General features: G+C 39.7%; 1 protein-coding gene across 1 annotated transcript in view; it reads right to left on the reverse strand.

Annotated features, from left to right (window-relative positions):
- Positions 1-20,292, reverse strand: part of DNAH3 (dynein axonemal heavy chain 3) — a 222,912-nt gene that overhangs the window by 166,927 nt on the left and 35,693 nt on the right. The window contains exons 16-17 of the mRNA XM_045848935.1: positions 8,131-8,315; positions 6,853-6,976 (exon numbers count right to left, since the gene is read on the reverse strand). Coding sequence (XP_045704891.1) covers positions 6,853-6,976; positions 8,131-8,315 — 309 coding nt within the window. The remainder of the gene's footprint in view (positions 1-6,852; positions 6,977-8,130; positions 8,316-20,292) is intronic.

Below are 20,292 nucleotides of genomic sequence, written 5' to 3' on the forward strand. Positions count from 1 at the left end.
GACAAATGAAAGAAACACTTATTTTTCTGCCATCCACACAATCAGGTGCTGCTGGGTGCCTTTTCACATCATTAAAATTCTTGTTGAGTCTCCAAATACAGCACCCACATACTAAGATAAACCTCTGATACAAGCAGTTTTGAATTCTTCCCAGAGGACAATGGTATATAAACTTATTGATCAGCTTAACATATCACTATTATTGGAATTACTATTTTAATTCCTTATAATTATTTAGCACATTATAGTTTCCAAAGACTTTCATGTCTATAACATATACATATATGTATTCAATATATTAATACAATTATTAGTAAATAGTGGGCATTCAGAAAATTAGGTTGAGTAAATGAGTTGTATTGGAGAGACCACCTGGAGTCTAAGGGAGGACAATGAAGGGATTTAAAGAAAGTGGACTGAGCAGAATTCTGGCAAGAAATATTTATAATGATGTTCAAAGAAACAAACTTTAATGACAGAGCTACTTATATAGATGAGTTGTGGATAGGGTTAAAGGAGCAAATAAGAGAACTTCTGGTTAAGATAGAGGCCAAGGTAAACATGCTTCACCTCCTCATGCAACCACAGAAAAAATTACAACTAGATCTTCAAACAGATAATACCCAGAACTGTCAGAATATCAGGCTGTATAGAAGTCTGACAATCAAGGATTTAAAGAAGCCATATTCACCCAGATGGGTAGGAGGGATGGAGATGTGGAGATGAGTGGAGAGGCATGGGGATGTGGTGTGGTGCAGAGAGATAGCAAAGGTGAATGGGTGGTCCCCCATTCATGTGTGGTGGATAAAAACGGGAGGGATGCCTTGGGAGCAAAAGATCCCAGCCCTAAGCCTCCCATACAGCCCAGGGTTCTAGCAACAGGAAGATGAATCCTTGTAACTTCAGGCTGTGAAAACCAGTGGGGATTAGAGTGGTGGAAGAAGCTGCCAGATTATCAGAGGACTACACTTAAAGAGACTGCGTAGACTTAAAAGATACACAGGCCCACCTCCCTGGGATTTAGCATCAGGACAATAGCTGGAAGGACACCAATCTCAAAGGGCAAGTGCTAGGCAAACTTCCAGGAGCAAGGCAGCCAGGATTGTCCCCTCTCTAAGCCCTCACCCCATAGAGATCCACAAAAGAGTGAAGCATGTTGCCCCACCCCAGTGATTATTAGGTTCTGCCCCACACAATTTATAGGTGCCTTTTCTACAAGGCCATGTTGCTATGACAGAGGATCAAAGCAGCCCTACCTAATACATAGCAACAAACACAGGGAGGCTGCCAAATTGAGGAGACAAAGAAATATGGCCCAAGTGAAAGAACAGAACAAAACCCCAGAAAAAGAACTAAACAAAATGGAGATAACCAACCTATCAGATGCAGAGTTGAAAACACTGGTGATCAGGAAGCTGAGAGAACTTGCTGAGTATGGCAACAACATAAAAAAGACCCAGGAAGAAATGAAGGTCACCTAAGTAAAATAAAGAAAAACCTACATGGAACCAACAGTGGAGGAGATGAAGCCAGAATTCAAATCAATGATGTGGAACATAAAGAAGAAATAAACATTCAACCAAAACAGAATGAAGAAACAAGAATTCAAAATATCAAGGAGAGTATAAGGAGATTCTGGGACATCTCCAAATATAATAACGTCTGAATCATAGGGATGCTAAAAGGAGAAGTGGAAGAGCAAGAAGTTGAAAACTTATTTGAAAAAATAATGAAAGAAAACATCCCTAATTTGGTGAAGGACTAGACATACAAGTCCAGGAAGCACAGAGAGTCCCAAACAAGTTGGACCCAAAGAGGACCACACCAAGACACTTCATAATTAAAATGCCAAAGGTTAAACATAAAGAGAGGATCTTAAAAGCAGCAAGAGAAAAGCAGACAGTTACCTACAAAGAAGTCCCCATAAGATTATCAGCTGATTCCTCAAAAGAAACTTTGCCAGCAAGAAGGGACTGGCAAGAAGTATTCAAAGTGATGAAAAGCAAGGACCTACAACCAAGATTGTTCTATCCAGTAAAGCTATCATTAGAATGGAAAGGTAGATAAAGTGTTTCCCAGACAAGGCAAAGCTAAAAGAGTTCATTATCACCAAGCCATTGTTACAAGAAATGTTAAAGGAACTTATTTAAGAAAAAGAAGATCAAAACTGTGAACATTAAAATGACAACAAACTCACAACTATCAACAACTGAATCTAAAAAATAAAAACAAAAACAAACTAAGCAAACAACTAGAACAGGAACAGAATCACAGATATGGAGATCATTTAGAGGGTTTTCAGCTGTGGCGGGGGGAGAGGAAGAATGGGGGAAAGTACGGGGATTAAGAAACATAATTGGTAGGTACAAAATGTTCTAGGTAATGTTAAGAATAGTATATATAGAAAATGGAGAAGCCAAAGAACTTATATTCATGACCCATGGACATGAACAAAGGAGAGATTGCTCAAGGGACTGGGAGTACCTGGCAGAGGAGGGCAAAGAGGGAAAACTGGGACAACTGTAATTGCATAATCTATAAAAATACATTACTTTTTAAAAAAGGAGTGAATAGGAGATAGTGAGGCACCTAGAGACAGTCTCAGATGGAAGCCACTATGACCCCTTGGGTCGAGGGGATAATGAGAACTGAAACCATGGAGGAGAAATAATTGTCCAAGAGTAATGCAGCTACTACCAGAGACTGAGGCTGAATAGGAGGGAGAGGAGGAAAAGCCCTGCCACACTCTCCAACCTGAGCTCTCTGTTGGCCAAGCTCTGCCTAAATACTACTGACCAGGGAGCCAGAGACAGCAGACTGGGCATCAGCCAACCCAGCACTGGGCTAGTGGAGGAGGGTGGAGAATTAACTAGGGGATGGGAATGTGCACAGTAAATGTAGAATAATTAGCAGTGAAGCCAAAAATTAACTATGGCCTGGAAAATATGGTCAAATTTCTTGGAGAGGGAATGGGATTGTTGTCACAGAGGATGAATGAATAAATATTGCTCAGCTCTCTTTACAGATTGTTCTCAGGATTAATGCAAAGATGATGAACTTGAGGTTTAAGGGTTCACTAAACAGGGCTGAGCCCAGGGCTGAAGTTTTATCCTTTCTGGGCGTTTTATAGAGCTGCTCCTCTGCTGAACTGTCCTGTTAAGAGCTCAGGAATCATCAATGGTATCTAGCTGAGAGTCACCCCTCTAAAAGGAGAAACCCAGCACTCTTCCCCTCTCACTGTAAATAACAGTTGTGCTCACTTCTCCTAGAGCCACCTGCACTCCTCTTAACCTCAACAGCACTTATTGTATCTAAATAGCCTTACAGTAATGTTCTGAAAGTATGCTTCAAGGTGGGAGTTTGACGTGAAGAATAATTTTTCTCCCCAAAGTCATTGTTCAAAGTCATTGACAGTGTCTGAATGCCTGCCATGGTACCACCTAGGTACCATCTCAGATCACCTCATTTTACCCTCCAGCACAGACACTGCTCATGAAATAAGATAATCTGAGTTCTATTATCCCATTTTCCAGATGAGGACACCAAGGCTCAAAAGGATGAAGTCACTTGCTCCTGTTCATCAAACCTACAAACAGTGCTCCTGCTTCCTGGTTAGGCACCCAGAATCAGTTCTATGGGGGAGACTGTGTGGGAATGGAGAGATTTCTGGACACTCTGTACTTTCTGCTCAGTTTTGTTTTGTTAATTTAAAACTGTTCAAAAAATAAAGTCTATTAATTACAAAAATCAGTTCTACTCACTGGGCTCTGGAGAGTATATCCATTCAGGTAGCAAGAATATTAAGCTGCCAGAAGAAAAATAAATGTGTGTGCACATGCATACACATGAATGCACACACACACCTTTGGTTGTTACTGTTTTTTTTTTTTGAGGGGGCAGCAGACCTAGGATATATTTTGAAGGAAGCAACTAAATGGTTTTACCCTTCAGCCCAAATTACCATTCTATGTAGAACACCTTGCTTTTATCTACTCTGTCCCTTTCTTGTGAGCATTTGCTGGGAGGATAGGACATAAAGTTAAGCAGTGGGAGTTTCATGTGTGGAGGGGATAGTAATTAGTATGAGTCTTTGATCATAAACAATGTGTCATAAGATGGGCTGTGTGTGTGTGCTCATGCATGCATGCATGTGTGTCTTTACCACATACATGGTACTTACCCACATCACTTGACATTGTCTAATCTTTCAGTATGCCTATGCTATCTTTGTCACTGTATTAAAATATTAGCAGGCAAACATACTTACATATACAGATGGAATAGAACACAGTGCATAGTAAAACATCAACAATAAACAATGAAGGAATAAATGATTATTGACATATTAGCACTGAACAGGACTAGCTGCACAATAGGCAATTTTTAAAGTATATTTTATTGATTATGTTATTACAACTTTTCCAATTTTCCCTCTTTGCCTCCTCCGCCCAGTACCCTGCTTCTCTCCAGCAATTCCCACCCTTAATTCATGTCCATGGGTCATGAATATAAGTTCTTTGGCTTCTCCATTTTCTATATATACTATTCTTAACATTACCTAGAACATTTTGTACCTACCAATTATGTTTCTTAATCCCCGTACTTTCCCCCATTCTTCCTCTCCCCCCGCCACAGCTGAAAACCCTCTAAATGATCTCCATATCTGTGATTCTGTTCCTGTTCTAGTTGTTTGCTTAGTTTGTTTTTGTTTTTATTTTTTAGATTCAGTTGTTGATAGTTGTGAGTTTGTTGTCATTTTAATGTTCACAGTTTTGATCTTCTTTTTCTTAAATAAGTTCCTTTAACATTTCTTGTAACAATGGCTTGGTGATAATGAACTCTTTTAGCTTTGCCTTGTCTGGGAAACACTTTATCTACCTTTCCATTCTAATGATAGCTTTACTGGATAGAACAATCTTGGTTGTAGGTCCTTGCTTTTCATCACTTTGAATACTTCTTGCCAGTCCCTTCTTGCTGGCAAAGTTTCTTTTGAGGAATCAGCTGATAATCTTATGGGGACTTCTTTGTAGGTAACTGTCTGCTTTTCTCTTGCTGCTTTTAAGATCCTCTCTTTATGTTTAACCTTTGGCATTTTAATTATGAAGTGTCTTGGTGTGGTCCTCTTTGGGTCCAACTTGTTTGGGACTCTCTGTGCTTCCTGGACTTGTATGTCTAGTCCTTCACCAAATTAGGGATGTTTTCTTTCATTATTTTTTCAAATAAGTTTTCAACTTCTTGCTCTTCCACTTCTCCTTTTAGCATCCCTATGATTCAGACGTTATTATATTTGGAGATGTCCCAGAATCTCCTTATACTCTCCTTGATATTTTGAATTCTTGTTTCTTCATTCTGTTTTGGTTGAATGTTTATTTCTTCTTTATGTTCCACATCATTGATTTGAATTCTGGCTTCATCTCCTCCACTGTTGGTTCCATGTAGGTTTTTCTTTATTTTACTTAGGTGACCTTCATTTCTTCCTGGGTCTTTTTTTATGTTGTTGCCATACTCAGCAAGTTCTCTCAGCTTCCTGATCACCAGTGTTTTCAACTCTGCATCTGATAGGTTGGTTATCTCCATTTTGTTTAGTTCTTTTTCTGGGGTTTTGTTCTGTTCTTTCACTTGGGCCATATTTCTTTGTCTCCTCAATTTGGCAGCCTCCCTGTGTTTGTTGCTATGTATTAGGTAGGGCTGCTTTCACTTTTTTAATGCACCTGTTAAGTTGTATGGGGTGAATCCTTAGGTGTTGCCAGGGTGGGGCAACCCATTTTACCACTTTGTGGTGCTGTGTGGGAGGGAGCGGTCATACAAGGGACAGTTCAGCTGTCTGGCTTCTGGAAGCCTGCCTTTCACTCATCCCATTTCCTTCCAGTCACTTCACCTACTTTCTGTATGCAACTGGAGCCCTTTTAGCAGTTACCCTGGTGGAAATTCCCGGAGTAGGTAGGTTTGCGTATTATCTAAGACTGTGTAGGCCCTCTAAATGGACTGTCCTGAGTAACCAGCAGTTTTTTCTGCCACCCCCACTGGTTTTTATGACCAGAAATTATGAAGCTTTCTCTTCTCAGATCTGGAACCCTGGGCTGTTCCATCTGGTCTGTGCCTGGGATCACTCGCTATCAAGGTATCCTCCTGATTTTTAACCACCACATGTGAATGTGGGATCCCCTGTTCTGCCACCACTGCTGCCTCTCTGCACCACTCTGAATCCTGTCCAGCTGGGTTTCTTACCTCTGCCCCTCTTACCCATCTGGATGAAAATGGCTTCCCTAGATCCTTGGTTGTCAGACTTTCACACAGTTCAATTTTTTGGCAGTTCTGGGTGTTTTTTTGTTTTGTTTTGTTTTGAGTTTAGCTGTGATTCTTATTATTGCATGTGGAGGTGAAGTGTGTCTACCTACACCTCCATCTTGACTGGAAGTCACAATAGGCAATTTCTGAGCCTACTGCCATGCCTTTGTTTTTTCTGTATGTTTTTTCTGTTTGTTTTTTCATGCCTATGTTTTTTAGTATGTCACAGATCTGTTGTCTCAGAGTAAGGCTGATGATTCAGCTATTGCTATTGCAAGGCCCTTATTAATGCCACTATTTTTGTCTTTTCTCTCTCTTCACAGCTAAATTTCAATTTTTCGAGGCAGGGAGGGAAGGTGTTGGCAGGGGTTACTACAGTGAAAGAGGCTTGAGAACACCCCTCAGTGGGAAACAAGAGGAAATTTCTTCTCCACCACTGTCTTCTGCCTTTGCCCATGCATTGCTGAGGATGGGGTGGGGATCAGTTCCACACAGAACCAAGAAACTTCAGTGTGTTATCAAGTTGTGTGTCATTTCTAAAACATCCTCAGATACCTCCTTTACCTTTTAATGAGGTCCATCTCTGCCTGATCCCTCTTGCTAAGGAGCAGATTTCGGCTGTTTTCAAAGACATCTTCAATCTGGTCTGGCCAGAGGAACAGAGTGCTGTTCAATTTGATGTCCTCTTCTGCAAAACATAGACAGTCTGCTTCAGGACACTGCTCAGTGGGTTAGCATGCAGCAGAACAGAGGTCAATAGACATGGAGGGCAGAAAATGAATGCATGGGGCCATTATGTACGAATGACAGCCAAAACTTATTCAGCACTTACCAAGGCTTGGGCTAGAAGGTAGACAGTATTATCATCCTTGTTTTTACAGATGGGAAATAGTTAAGAAAGTGGTTAAGGTCATACCACTGGAATGTGGAGAGCAGATATCAAACCCAGGTCAAATTAACTTGCAAGCCTATGTTCTCACCTCTATTCTTACTTGTCTCCAGGCAGTAGAGTAGACACCCAGGGTGACATTCTGGTTCTAATCTTTAAACTATTTTAACTCATTTGAGTCTCAGTCCCCCTTTTGGTTAAGTGTCAGTAATAATATCAATGTCCACATGACCTACCTACCTTAGGGCTCTCATCAGTTAAAATGTCCTGGCTTCCCCTGTACCTTTGGAGTTTAGGACACAGAGACCACAGTGAGAGTGTCTGGTGTATGTTCACATGGTCAAGGGCACAGCTCAGGAAATGTGTGGGGGTTGGTTAGAGAGCTACTTCTTACTCCCAGTGCATAACTCTTCCTTCATCACCCCACCCCCCATGCCAAACATTGTAAACACCAAGTAATTTACAGGTATTTCCATATAAAAACAGCTCTGAAACTTGGCTTGTAAAGAGCATATCAACTTTTCCTTCTGAACCTGGTCCTTACAAACTCAAACTTTGTCTAATAAGCCTTGAAGGGACCCTAGGCACTTCTTTCCTTTAGTGATATGCAGGGGCATGAAGGAAAGTGCCCTCAAAGGTGAGATTTTATTGATTACAGATGAATGAAATCTACCCATTTATAAAAGGTTTCATTTGGAAGTGACTTTTCCAGGAACACCAGGAACAAGATATCAAATTCCCAGATATTTCTTCTTTATTTCTAACAATCAGATTCCCTTTGTTTGATACAGAGCCCTGTGACGAGTGCCTCTAACACATGGGGGCACTTGAAAGCAGCTTTCCCAGTCTTGACGCTCAGTGGTGGGATTGCCAATTGTACTTTCCCTAACTCTTTCCTTAAAAATAGAAATATATACCTACATTTGCATGAACGTATATGGCATTAGACTTACGGGGCAAATCTGCATAGTCCATCAGGAACTCTAGTCGCTCAACTGCATCTTTAAGTTGCCTTCTGAGTGTGAACACGGTGACATCACTGGATTTCTTTAAGAAGTCAATGAGTAATACCAGCTCCTCAGTGTTGGCAGGAATCTCACTGACTTTATCTGCAATGTTGCTGTACTGATTACAAATGCTTTGGGATAAAAACCAGCCATCATCATCACCATCATTCTCTAAAATAACTTTCTTAGAAGACTCATTATGCTAAACAGACATGATTCCTATTTGGTGACCAGAATGATGTTTTCCAACATTTTTCTACCTTCAAATCTTTGATGGATGATATTCACATTTATATTACACTTCAGAAATAATTACAGTAGTAAAGATAGTAATGTCTTTCATATATTAAGCCTATTACTAGGTGCCATGTGCCACTTAAATCATATATTAGCTTATTTAATCCTCAAAATTCTAAGAGGTAGGGATTATCATTATCAACTTTTAGAAGACAGTGGGGCTGAGTAACTTTACCCAAAGCAACATGATGTAGAGGTGTCAAAGCCAGGATCCGAATCTAGTTCAACTGATTCCAAAGCTTATAAGCTTCACAAATAAACCCTAAGTAGAATCCATATTTAGACCAAAATAAAAACAAGAATACCACCACTACCACCAGCAATTCATCAAATTTTACGCTGGAGTAGAGCACTAAAGCAATCTGTAATCACCAGTTCTCACAGTATACTAGCAAGCTTATCTTCATGTGCTGCAGGTAATACCTTGTGGCACAGAGAAATTTACGTTCAACACCTTGAGATTTAACTCAAGGGACCATGAGATCTAACTGTCCATTTCTCCTCAAACACAAGATTGTGAAAAAGAGTATTAATATATGAATAATTTGAATATGCTCTAAATTATACAAAAGCTAATGAATCACATTCTTTAGCATTTTAAGTACAATTAGGAACAAATTATCCCCAATACATCCATGTCTACCACTAAGTAGCCCTCAAGAAATGTTAGCAATAATAGCTATCATAATGTTTATTATTGATTAATACATGCTGATATATATCAGTTAAAAAAATACTCCTCAAATATATAGTCCTTCATAATATAAGAATACTACTCCAAAAGAAAGCTAATTAGGTCAAACCGAAGAGAAAATTATTATAACATCTTTTCAGATGATGCTGAGATTTTAGAAATCAATTTTTATACAATTCAGGAACTTTATATAGAGAAAAATTATCTACTGCACTGCATGGGTTCAGAGTATTCTCCGCTTCTTAGACTCAGAGGTAGATTACATTTCTCAACCTCCTTCATATTTTTAATTGAGTGCTTTACTAATCTGCTTGGGCTACCATAACAAAATGTCACTGGAATCTTAAATAACAGAAATTTATTTTCTTAGACTTCTGCAAGCTGGAAGTCCAAGGCCAAGGTGCCAACTGACTTGGTTCTTAGTGAGAACTCTTTTCCTGGCTTGCAGACAGATGCTTTTTCACTGTGTCCTCCCATGGCAGAGAGGAAGAGAGTTTTGGTGTCTTTGTTTCTTCTTATAAGGAACACAACCCTATTGCCTCATTTCACCTCATCACCTCTTTTATAGGCCCTGTCTCCAAGTAGAGTCACACTGGGCATTAATGCTTTGCTACGGATTGAACATTTGTGCCCCACCCCACAATTTATATGTTGAAACACAATCCCAAATGTCATATTTGGAGGTGGACTTTGGGTGGTTATTAATTTTTTAGGGCTATGAGCACTTGACCAGTATCAGTACCCTCATAAAAGAGCCCCCTCACTCATTCTGCCATTTGAGTACACATTGAGAAGAAGGATGCCTATGAATCACAAAGCAGGCTTTCAACAGACACCAAATCTGCTGGAGCCTTAATCTTAAACTTCCCAGCCTCCAGAACTGTGAGAAACAAATTTCTCTTGTTTATAAGCCACCCAATTTATGGTAGTTTGTTATAGCAGCTCAGATAGACTAAGACAGACTTCAGACTGAATTTTGGGAGGGCACAATTCAGTTAATAGCATGTACAATCATGAGATTGAGTTATAGTCTGAGGGAAGTGGGAAGCAGTGATGACTATCAATTTCAGGTGCAGCACATAAAGGTGTCTTTGCATATTCCATGCTCTTTCTTCCCCCCACTGTCTAGAATCTCAACACTTAAATGACCTTGAAAGTCTCAAGAAAGACTTTGAAAGTACGTTGAAGATGTCAAGTCACCATTTTACTTGAGCTTCTGAATGCACATAGTAGGTCTCCTCCACCAATGTGGAGCTACCATGAGCAACAAATAAACTTGTATTGTGGAAACTGAAGATGGTGGCGAGGTAGGAGGGAGTGGATTCCATTTCCCCCTACACACAGGAGAAAAACCTAGCTGATCCACAGAGGAACAGAGAAAACAGCCAACAGTACCCCAGCATACATGTTGAAGATAGGAGACCAAAAATTGTAGAGGACATTGAAAAACCAGACAGTAAGGAGAGTGCTTCAGGAAAATAAGGTCCCTGGGACAAGCACAGGGACCAGGGCAACTGCAGCCCCAGGCCTGGCACCCTCAGGGCCTGCCACAGGGTTCTTGGGACACAGCTGGGTCAACAGCTCCCTCCCCTGTCAAACAAGGATTGAACAGCACTGGGAGAGACCTGGTTGCCTGAAGTCACAGAGAGGGGAATAAGGACTAAGTGGCAAACACACAGGGGCTGTGAGCACCCACCGAGTCTGTGGATGCCAGCTGGGGAGAGTTGAGAGTTGGGTGGTGATGGGCCCTGACCCGCACAGTACCCAGTCTGGTTGGAGAACTGGGCTGTGCGAGAGTCCAGGTCTCTATATGGAAAGGCAGGCTTGAGCAGGAGGAATTTCTCAAAAAGAAAAAGTGAAAAAACAGACACTTGGTGGCTATTTGGGGAATTCTCCTGCAGCAGCCACTACAGCCTCCTCCCCATCCAGCTGCTCGGTGCTCTGGAGATGGTGTAGAAGGGCCCTGCACAACCTCTTTTCTGCACACACTCCTGTAGCCCTAGGAAGAGTGTGCACTGCTGAAAGTGCCTGAGCCCACACCCAAAGCCCTGGGAAGAGGCACCCAGTGCTCACACTTGTAGCCCCAGGGAGAGAGCACACCACCTGAACCTGAGGAAACTGAGGGACCAGAGGCTTCTGGGGAACTGGGATGGAGGCTGACTGAGTACAGATCAGGAAGACAAAAATACAAAACCAATAGCTCCTCAGCCTGCTGCAGCCAGGAAGACCAGCAAAACTGGTTTGACCAGTATGAATCCAGAAAAGATTTTTTTTAAGTAATTCTTTATTTTTTTAATTTTTATTTTTTATCTTTCAACTCCTTTTTCCTCTTTCCTTATTTCTTGTTTTATTCCTTCTTCCTTTCTTTCCCATTTTATCTCTTCTTCCTTCCTTTTTTTAAAATTCCCACAAGTGAGACAAAAAAACCTAGAACTGTGAAAAGACCAGAGCTGGACCCAAAGAGGGGTCATCCCAATAGCTGAGACAGTGAGACAAATTTTACTTTGCTACTACAGAGAACCTGCAAGTTATTGCAATATTCGTATTATTATTTTTCATTATTCTTACATCTTTTATTTTATTAGTATTTTTGTATTCCTCTTCTTTCTGTTTAGTATTTCTTGCTTAGCTGGTTAAATTGTATTGTTTGACTGGTTTCCTTTGTTTTCTCTTTCATAGTGTATAGTTAATTTACTGTCTTTCACTCCACTTGTGTTCCATTAGCATAATATTCAAGGTCCTATACCTCCCACTCCTATTACCAAGATTACATAGATTCTGTCATATGACTGTTGGTCCATTACTACTGAAAATAATTCTTGTTCCATACAATTGTAAATACTACACAGCACCCCTCCCAGATCTTAGCTCACTTCATGGTTCCCTGAAATCTATTACAGTTGTGGTTAACTCTATTCTCTTACACACTACACCTATTTTCTATCCTTTACTCTGACCTTACCTCAGAATCTGACCTCCCACAAGCTCACTGCTTTCTAGATCCAACTCACAACCCTTCCTTCCCCAACAAGAGTCTTATCTTCTTTCCACCCTTTCTAAAAAGTGGCTAGTTGCATGGAATATCATAGTTAACACTACACATAGCCAGAGGATCTCCTATCTCTTCTCTATGGGCTGCTACTATAAATATCATAAACTAGAGTCTTGCTGTCTTAAGCCATTTTGCCTTTCTCCTCCAACAGATCACAAAATGGAGTAAGGGGGAACTGTGAACATCAGGATACCTGCTGGAAGAGGAAACCCACCAACAAAGGAACCAACAATGGATAACAACAGAAGAAGGTGAAGGAGGGAGTGGAAGCCACACTAACCTCAACCCAGGACCCATTTGGAAATACAAATAAATAGTGAAGAAACTGCCCAGAACAAACAACTGAACAAGAGCAAGACAGAATCCTCAAAATCTTGTAAATATGGAAGAACCAGCTTCGATAAAATCTTCCCACAACAGCACAACAAAATACAAGAGGTGGTGGACAGAGTGAGCCTCAGTTAACCAGCTGGTGGGAAGGACCCACCAAAGAAACACCCAACAACAATCAAAACCCAAAGACAAACACAGAGCCAACATAAACGACAGCCCAAGTACAGTGAGCTCGAGAGATCAAGGAGATGGCGCCACTGAATATCACAGGTATTCTACCATAGAAGTTCTCATCATAAATCCAGAGAGTGAGAACAGATCAATTTAAGAAGCTGAGGCTAACAAGAAGAGTCTCATAAACAAGGGGAAGACAAAGAAACAATCCCCAAATGAAAGAAAAGGAGGAAGCCTCAGAAAGAATGCTAAATGAAACAGAGGCAACTAAGTCAACTCTCAGATACTGACTTCAAAGCAATGGTTATTAGGAAGCTCAATGAGCTCACAGAAAATTACCAGAAACTAGAGGGAAACTACAATGAACTCACTGCATACTATACTGACATGAAAAAGAAAATAGAAACTATCAACAAAGGCCAAGAGGAAATGAAGAATACAATTTCTGAACTGAAGAACACAGTAGAAGGAATCAAAAGCAGGATTGATGAGGCAGAAGATCAGATCAGTGAGCTGGAGGACAAGATAGAAAACAACACCCAGAAGAGCAAGAAAAGGAAAACAGGCTCAGAAAGAATGAAGAGGGATTAAGAGAAATGCAGGACAATATGAAACATAATATCCATATAATAGGGATAGCAGAAGGAAAAGAAGAAGAAGAGCAAGGAATAGAAAACCTGTTTGAAAAAGTAATTGTGGAAAACTTCCCTAATTTGATGAGAGAAAAAGGCACACAAATCCAGGAAACACAGAGGGTCCCAATCAAGAGACCCAAAAAGGCCCACTTCAAGACACATCAACTTAAAGTGGCAAAGTTCCAAGACAGAGAGGGAATCTTAAAGGCAGCAAGGGAAAAACAGGAAGTAACATACAAGGGAGCCCCAAGAAGGCTAGCAGCTGACTTATCAATGGAAATGCTCCAAGCTAGAAGAGAATGGCAAGAAATAGTCCAAGTAATAAGAACCAGAGGCCTGCAACCAAGGCTACTTTACACAGGAAGGCTCTCAATCAGGACAGAAGGGCAAATAAGGGGCTTCCAAGAGAAAGAAGTCTAAGAGAATACACCTCCACCAAACCAGCTCTACAAGAGATGCTAAAAAGACTGCTTTAAGGACAGGAAGGAAGAGAGAGAGAGAGAGAGAGAGAGAGAGAGAGAGAGAGAGAGAGAGAGAGAGAGAGGTGGGGAGGGAGAGGGAAACACAGGTATGAAAATGGCAATGAATAAGTACCTATCAATAAGAATCTTAAATGTAAAGAGATTAAATGCTCCAATCTAAAGACATAGAATAGCTGAATGGATGAGAAAGCATGACCAAACACATGCTGCCTACAGGAGACCCACCTCAGGATAAAAGACCTACACAGGCTGAAAGTAAAGGGCTGGAAACAAATTTTCCAAGCAAATGGACAGGAAAAAAAAGCCGGGGTAGCAATACTCATATGAGACAAAATAGACTTCAAAAAAAGAGCAATAAGAAGAGACCCAGAAGGTCACTTCATAATACTCAAGGGAAGAATCCAACAAGACCATATAAACATTGTAAATATATATGCATCCAACATAGGAGCACTCAAATACATAAAGAAAATCTTAGAGGACTTCAAGAAAGATATTGACAGCAATACAACTTTAGTACAGGGTTTTAATGCCCCACTATCAAAAATGGACAGATATTAAAAAAAAAATCAACAAAGATACAGTGGCATTGAACAATGCTGTAGGTGAAATGGACTTAACTGCTATATATAGAGCCTTTCATCCCAAAGAAGCTAAATACACATTCTTTTCAAATGCACATGGAATATTTTCAGAGATAGACCACATGATAGGACACAAAACAAGCCTCAATAAATTCAAGAAAACTGAAATCATGCCAAGCATTTACTCTGACCACAAGGGACTGAAACTAGAAACCAACCCCAAGGGGAAAAAACCCAAAACACTCAAAATCATGGAGATTGAATAGCATGCTATTAAATAATCAATGGGTCAAGAATGAAATTAGGGAAGAAGTCAAAAAGTTTTTGGAAACAATAAAAAATGAAACAACTTGAAACTTATGGGACACAGCAAGGGCAGACCTGAGAGGGAATTTCATATCAATACAAAAAGTAAAAAAGATGGAAACATTTCAAACAAACAACCTAACCCTATGCCTACAAGAACTCAAGGAACAACAATGAAGACAGCCCAAGCAAGTAGAGGGAAGGAAATAACCAAGATCAGAGCAGAATTAAATGACATAGAGACTAAAAGCACAATTCTAAGGATCAATGAATCCAAGAGCTGATTCTTTGAAAAGATAAACAAAATCAACAAGTCTTGAAGCAGACTCATCAAGAAAAAAAGAGAGAAAACCCAAATAAACACAATCAGAAATGAAAGAGGAGAGATTACAACTGATACCAGAGAAATACAAAGGATTGTAAGAAATTACTATGAAGAACTGTATGCCAAAAAATTTGAAAACCTAGGTGAAATGGACAAATTTCAAGAAAAATATAATCTTCCAAAACACAATGAAGAAGAAGCAGAAAGCCTGAACACACAAATAACATAGATGAAATTGAAGCAGTAATCAAAAAACTCCCAACACCCAAAGCCCTAGACTAGATTGTTTCACAGGAGAATTCCACAAAGAATTCAAGGAAGAGCTAACTCTTATCCTTCACAGACTATTCCAAAAAATCCAAAATGATGAAAGACTCCCAGACTCTTTTTATGAGGCCAGTACTATCCTAACCCCAAAACCAGATAAAGACACAACAAGGAAAGAGATCTTCAGGCCAATATCACTAATGAATACAGATGCTAAAATCCTCATCAAAATATTGGCAAACCAAATCTAGCAATACATTAAAAAGATCATACACCATGACCAAGTGGGATTGATCCCAGGGATGCAAGGATGGTTCAATATTCACAAATCAATAAATGTAATACATCACATAAACAAAAGTAAAGACAAAAATCACATTATCCTGTCAACAGATGCAGAAAAAGCATTTTATAAGGTACAGTACCCATTTGTGATCAAAATACTAAGCAAGGTGGTAATACAGGGAGCATTCCTCAACATAATAAAGGCCATATATGAGAGACTTACAGCCAACATTGTACTCAATGGGCAAAAACTAAAATCTTTTCCATTAAGATCAGGAACAAGACAAGGCTGTCCACTTTCACCACTTCTATTCAACCTAGTACTGGAAGTTTTAGCCACAGCAATCAGACAAGAAAAGGAAATAAAAGTCATCAAATTGGAAAGGAGGAAGCAAAACTGTCTATGTTTGCAGATGACATGATAGTGTACATAGAAAATCCTATAGACGCTGGCAAAAAACTGCTCGATGTAATAAATGAATTTCACAAAACAGTGTCATACAAAGTCAATATCCAGAAATCAAGGGCATTTCTGTACACCAACAATGAAACAGCAGAAGCAGAAATCACAAAGATTCCATTTGATATAGCAACAAGAAAAATAAAATATCTAGGAATAAACCTAACCAAGGAGGTAAAAGACCTGTACTCAGAAAACTACACAACACTGAAGAAAGAAATCAAGGAAGACACAAACAAATGGAAACATATACCGTGTTCATGGATCAGAAGAATTAACATCATCAAAATGTCCAGACTACGCAAAGCAATTTACACATTCAATGCAATACCTATTAAAGTACCAATGGCTTATTTCACAGACATAGAACAAACACTTCAAAAATTTATATGGAACCATAAACAACCCCAAATAGCTGCTGCAATTTTGAGAAAGAAGAGTAAAGTAGGAGGGATCACAATATCTAACACTAAACTATACTACAAGGCCACTGTAAACAAAACAGCCTGGTACTGGCATAAAAACAGGCACATGGACCAATGGAACAGAACAGAGAGCCCAGAAATAAACCCAAGTCTCTATGGTCAATTAATATTTGACAAAGGGGGCAGTAACATAAAATGGAATAAAAATAGCCTCTTCAACAAACGGTGTTGGGAGAGCTTGACAGCTACATGCAAAAGAAAAAAAAAAAGAAACTCGAGCACAAACTTACACCATACACAAAAATAAATTGAAGGTGGATAAAAGATTTAAATACAAGTCATGACACCATTAAAGTACTAGAGGAGAACATAGATAGGAAAATCTGAGATATTTCATGCAGCAATATTTTCACTGATATGTCCCTAGAGCAAGGGACATAAAGTAAAGAATAAACAAATGGGATCTCATCAAAATAAAAAGCTTATGCATGGCTAAAGAAAACAGTATGAAAATAAAAAGAGAATCAACTGTATGGAAAACATATTTGCCAATGATACCTCAGGCAAGGGTTTAATCTCCAAAATATATAAAGAACTCACATGACTCCATTCCAAAAAGACAAGCAACCCAATTAAAAAATAGGCAAAGGACTTGAACAGACATTTCTCCAAGGAGGACATACAGAGGATCCAGAGACACATGACAAGATGCTCAGCATAACCAGCCATCAAAGAGATGCAAATGAAAACCACAGTAGGATACCACTTCACACCAATCAGAATGACCATCATAAGCAAAGCAACAAACAGCAAGTGTTGGAGAGGTTGTGGAGAAAAGGGAACCCTATTGCACTGTTGATGGGACTGCAGACTGGTACAACCACTATGGAAAACAGTATGGAATTTCCTCAGAAAACTAAAAATTGATCTGCCTTTTCTCCCAGCAATTCCACTGCTCGGATTATATCCTAAGAACCCTGAAACACCAATCCAAAAGAACCTATGCACCCCAATGTTCATAACAGCACAATTTACAATAGCCAAGTGCTGGAAGCAACCTAGGTGCCCATCAGTAAATGAATGGATCAAAAAACTATGGTACACTTACACAATGGAATTCTGCGCAGCCAAAAGAAAGAAGGAGCTCCTACCATTTGCAACAGCATGGATGGAACTAGAGAGAATTGTGCTAAGTGAAATAAGCCAGGAGATGAAAGAAAAAGTACCATATGATCTCACCTTTAACAGGAACCTAATCAGCTAGAAAACCAAATAAACAAAATATAACCAAAGACATTGAAATTGAGAACAGGCTGACAGGGACCAGAGGGGAGAGGGGAGGGAATTTCAGGGGAAAAGGAGAAGGGTTTACAGGAACAAGTATGATGGACACATGGACAATAACAAGGTGGGTGGAAATGGGAGGGAGGTGGGGAGGACTGGGGGGTTGTGTTGGGATGGGGGTAAAAGGCAGAATACTGTACTTGAACAGCAATTTTAAAAACTTGTATTGTGTTAAAACATGGTATCTTGGGTCTATTTGTCATAGTATCTGGACTAACATAACTAATGCAGGTACACCCTCTCAGTCTGATAGACTCTTACCTGATGAGAATCTATTTTTCTTTCCTTTTGTAAGAGAATGCATAGAGTAAATATATTTTTGCTCCTGAATATTAGTTGCCTGAGAAGGCCCAGAATGCTGGTAGCAGATCCACTATCTGCTAGACCTTTCAAATGGTCCTAAGCATGAATTGATGATATCAGAAATCTGACAAACACAACACCTTTGCAATATCCAGAGATAATCTGAAGACAGGAAACATTACCTTCTACATATACTCTTTATATCATTTAAAATCTAAAAGGCCAGGCCTTGCCCGGGCCAGGTGGGTCAGGTGGTTGGAGCATTGGCATATACACCAAAAGTTACAGGTTCAATTCTTGGTCAGAGCACATAGCTAGGTTGCAGGTTTGATCCCTGGTGAGGGCACATATCAGAAGAATCTGATCAATGTTTCTCTCTCACATCAGTATTTCTCTCTCTCCCTCTGTTTTTCTAAAACCAATCATCTAAAATGCCAGGGGTCTCAAAAGCACAGGGGTATTTTCTGTCTCATGTAGAAAATGGCATAAAAAAAGATCCACATATTTTGCACCAATCTGGGGTGTCCTTTTGCCTGGTGCCATTTTTTTGGACAATGATTTTCCACCCTGAAGAAAACAAGCAGCTGGATCAAAAGAATGATTTCTTCTTCCTCCACTTAGGGCCCAACAATGTTGTATATCTACTCAGGGCTCCACATCTTGTATCTCTCTACTCAAGGTCCCGCTTTTTTTATCAACATTTCAGGTTACTTTTCTAGCAACTTTAGATCAATGTACCTTTATTGGACATACATGGTATGCCCACTTTTTTACCAATGTACTGAAAGGCACCCCCTGCCCAGAGCACCTCATTTTAGGGAGCACCTTGGCTTTGGAAATGGAAGGCATCCCACTTAGGATAGTGAAATGGCTCAAACAGGGTTGGGATGAGAAGACTCTAATTCAAACTCACTTACTTGAGCAAGTTAGATTTTTTAATGCTAATTTCTTTGCGTTCTTTTTAAAAATATTTTGTTTATTTATTTTTAGAGAGGGAAAGGAGGGAGAAAGAGAGAGAGAGAAACATCAATGTGCGGTTGCTGGGGGCTGTGGCCTACAACCCAGGCATGTGCCCTGACTGGGAATCGAACCTGCGATGCTTTGGTTCGCAATCTGCACTCTAGATTTTCTTTCTGAGCCTCATTTCCTCCTCCATTCAGTAAGGGTTCTTCTGTCTGTCTTACCTACCTCATGAGGTTGTTGAGAAGGTCACTATTTTTAAGGCAGAAAGAAATGTCAGAACACAGCCACCAAGTACCTGTATCCTTAAAAATTTGAGGGTTAACAATGGGACATTATTTTCACTTACATTTAAGATATATAAGAGATTATACTTTTATTTTGATGAGGGTCAATGCACTATTGCTTATGAAAAAATTCTTAATGCTCAAACTCTCCAAAAAAGTGTTATAGTAGCATGAAGGCTGAAAATCTTTTACTGTCCCACTCCCAAACCTTTATTCTATAGGCACAGAAACTGAAGTCCTGACAGGTGACTGTAGGGGATGCATAGCTAGTAAACAGATGGTCTTGGGTTCAAAACCAAGTCTTCTGGCTCCAAAACCAGGATTCTACCATGTAGTCACTCAGTGAGAAAGCTGTGTGGTGGTACAGAGCATGGACTTTGGGGTCAAAGTGAACTAGGCTAAGCCATGAATGTGCCACTTGCTAACCTCTTGGAGTCTCACCTTTTCCATCAACGTAATAGAGAGAAAATTGTACAACTTCTTAGGGTTGCTATGAAGATCTGACTAGATCTATAATGTTTACCCAGTGACTGAACTATAAAAACAGTAGGAAAAACAGTAGCTCTTACTATTACTAATTTGCTGGTGAGTTTCTGACATGTATTTTGCAAATCTTAAAGTGCTATAAAATACTAAAATTATATATACTTATATATATATGTGAATAATATAATATATTTTATGTTAACAGTGGTTATTATTCCTAAATCATTTTAGTCTATAGTTTAATGCTGCCTAAAGAAGAGAGCTAGAATAACATGGGTTATGTTAACTATTTTGTAATATTCAATAGAGACATAATAGTAGACAGTTGCTGTCCCAGCCTCTTTGCATTATTTCCTTTTCTGGTAACCATACCCTAAGTCTTCTTGGGGAGCCCCTCTCCCTCTCTCAG

The sequence above is a fragment of the Phyllostomus hastatus genome, unplaced genomic scaffold (genome assembly GCF_019186645.2).
Source record: "Phyllostomus hastatus isolate PE091 unplaced genomic scaffold, TTU_PhHast_1.1 phas_contig_64, whole genome shotgun sequence".
Taxonomy (NCBI): Eukaryota; Metazoa; Chordata; class Mammalia; order Chiroptera; family Phyllostomidae; genus Phyllostomus; species Phyllostomus hastatus.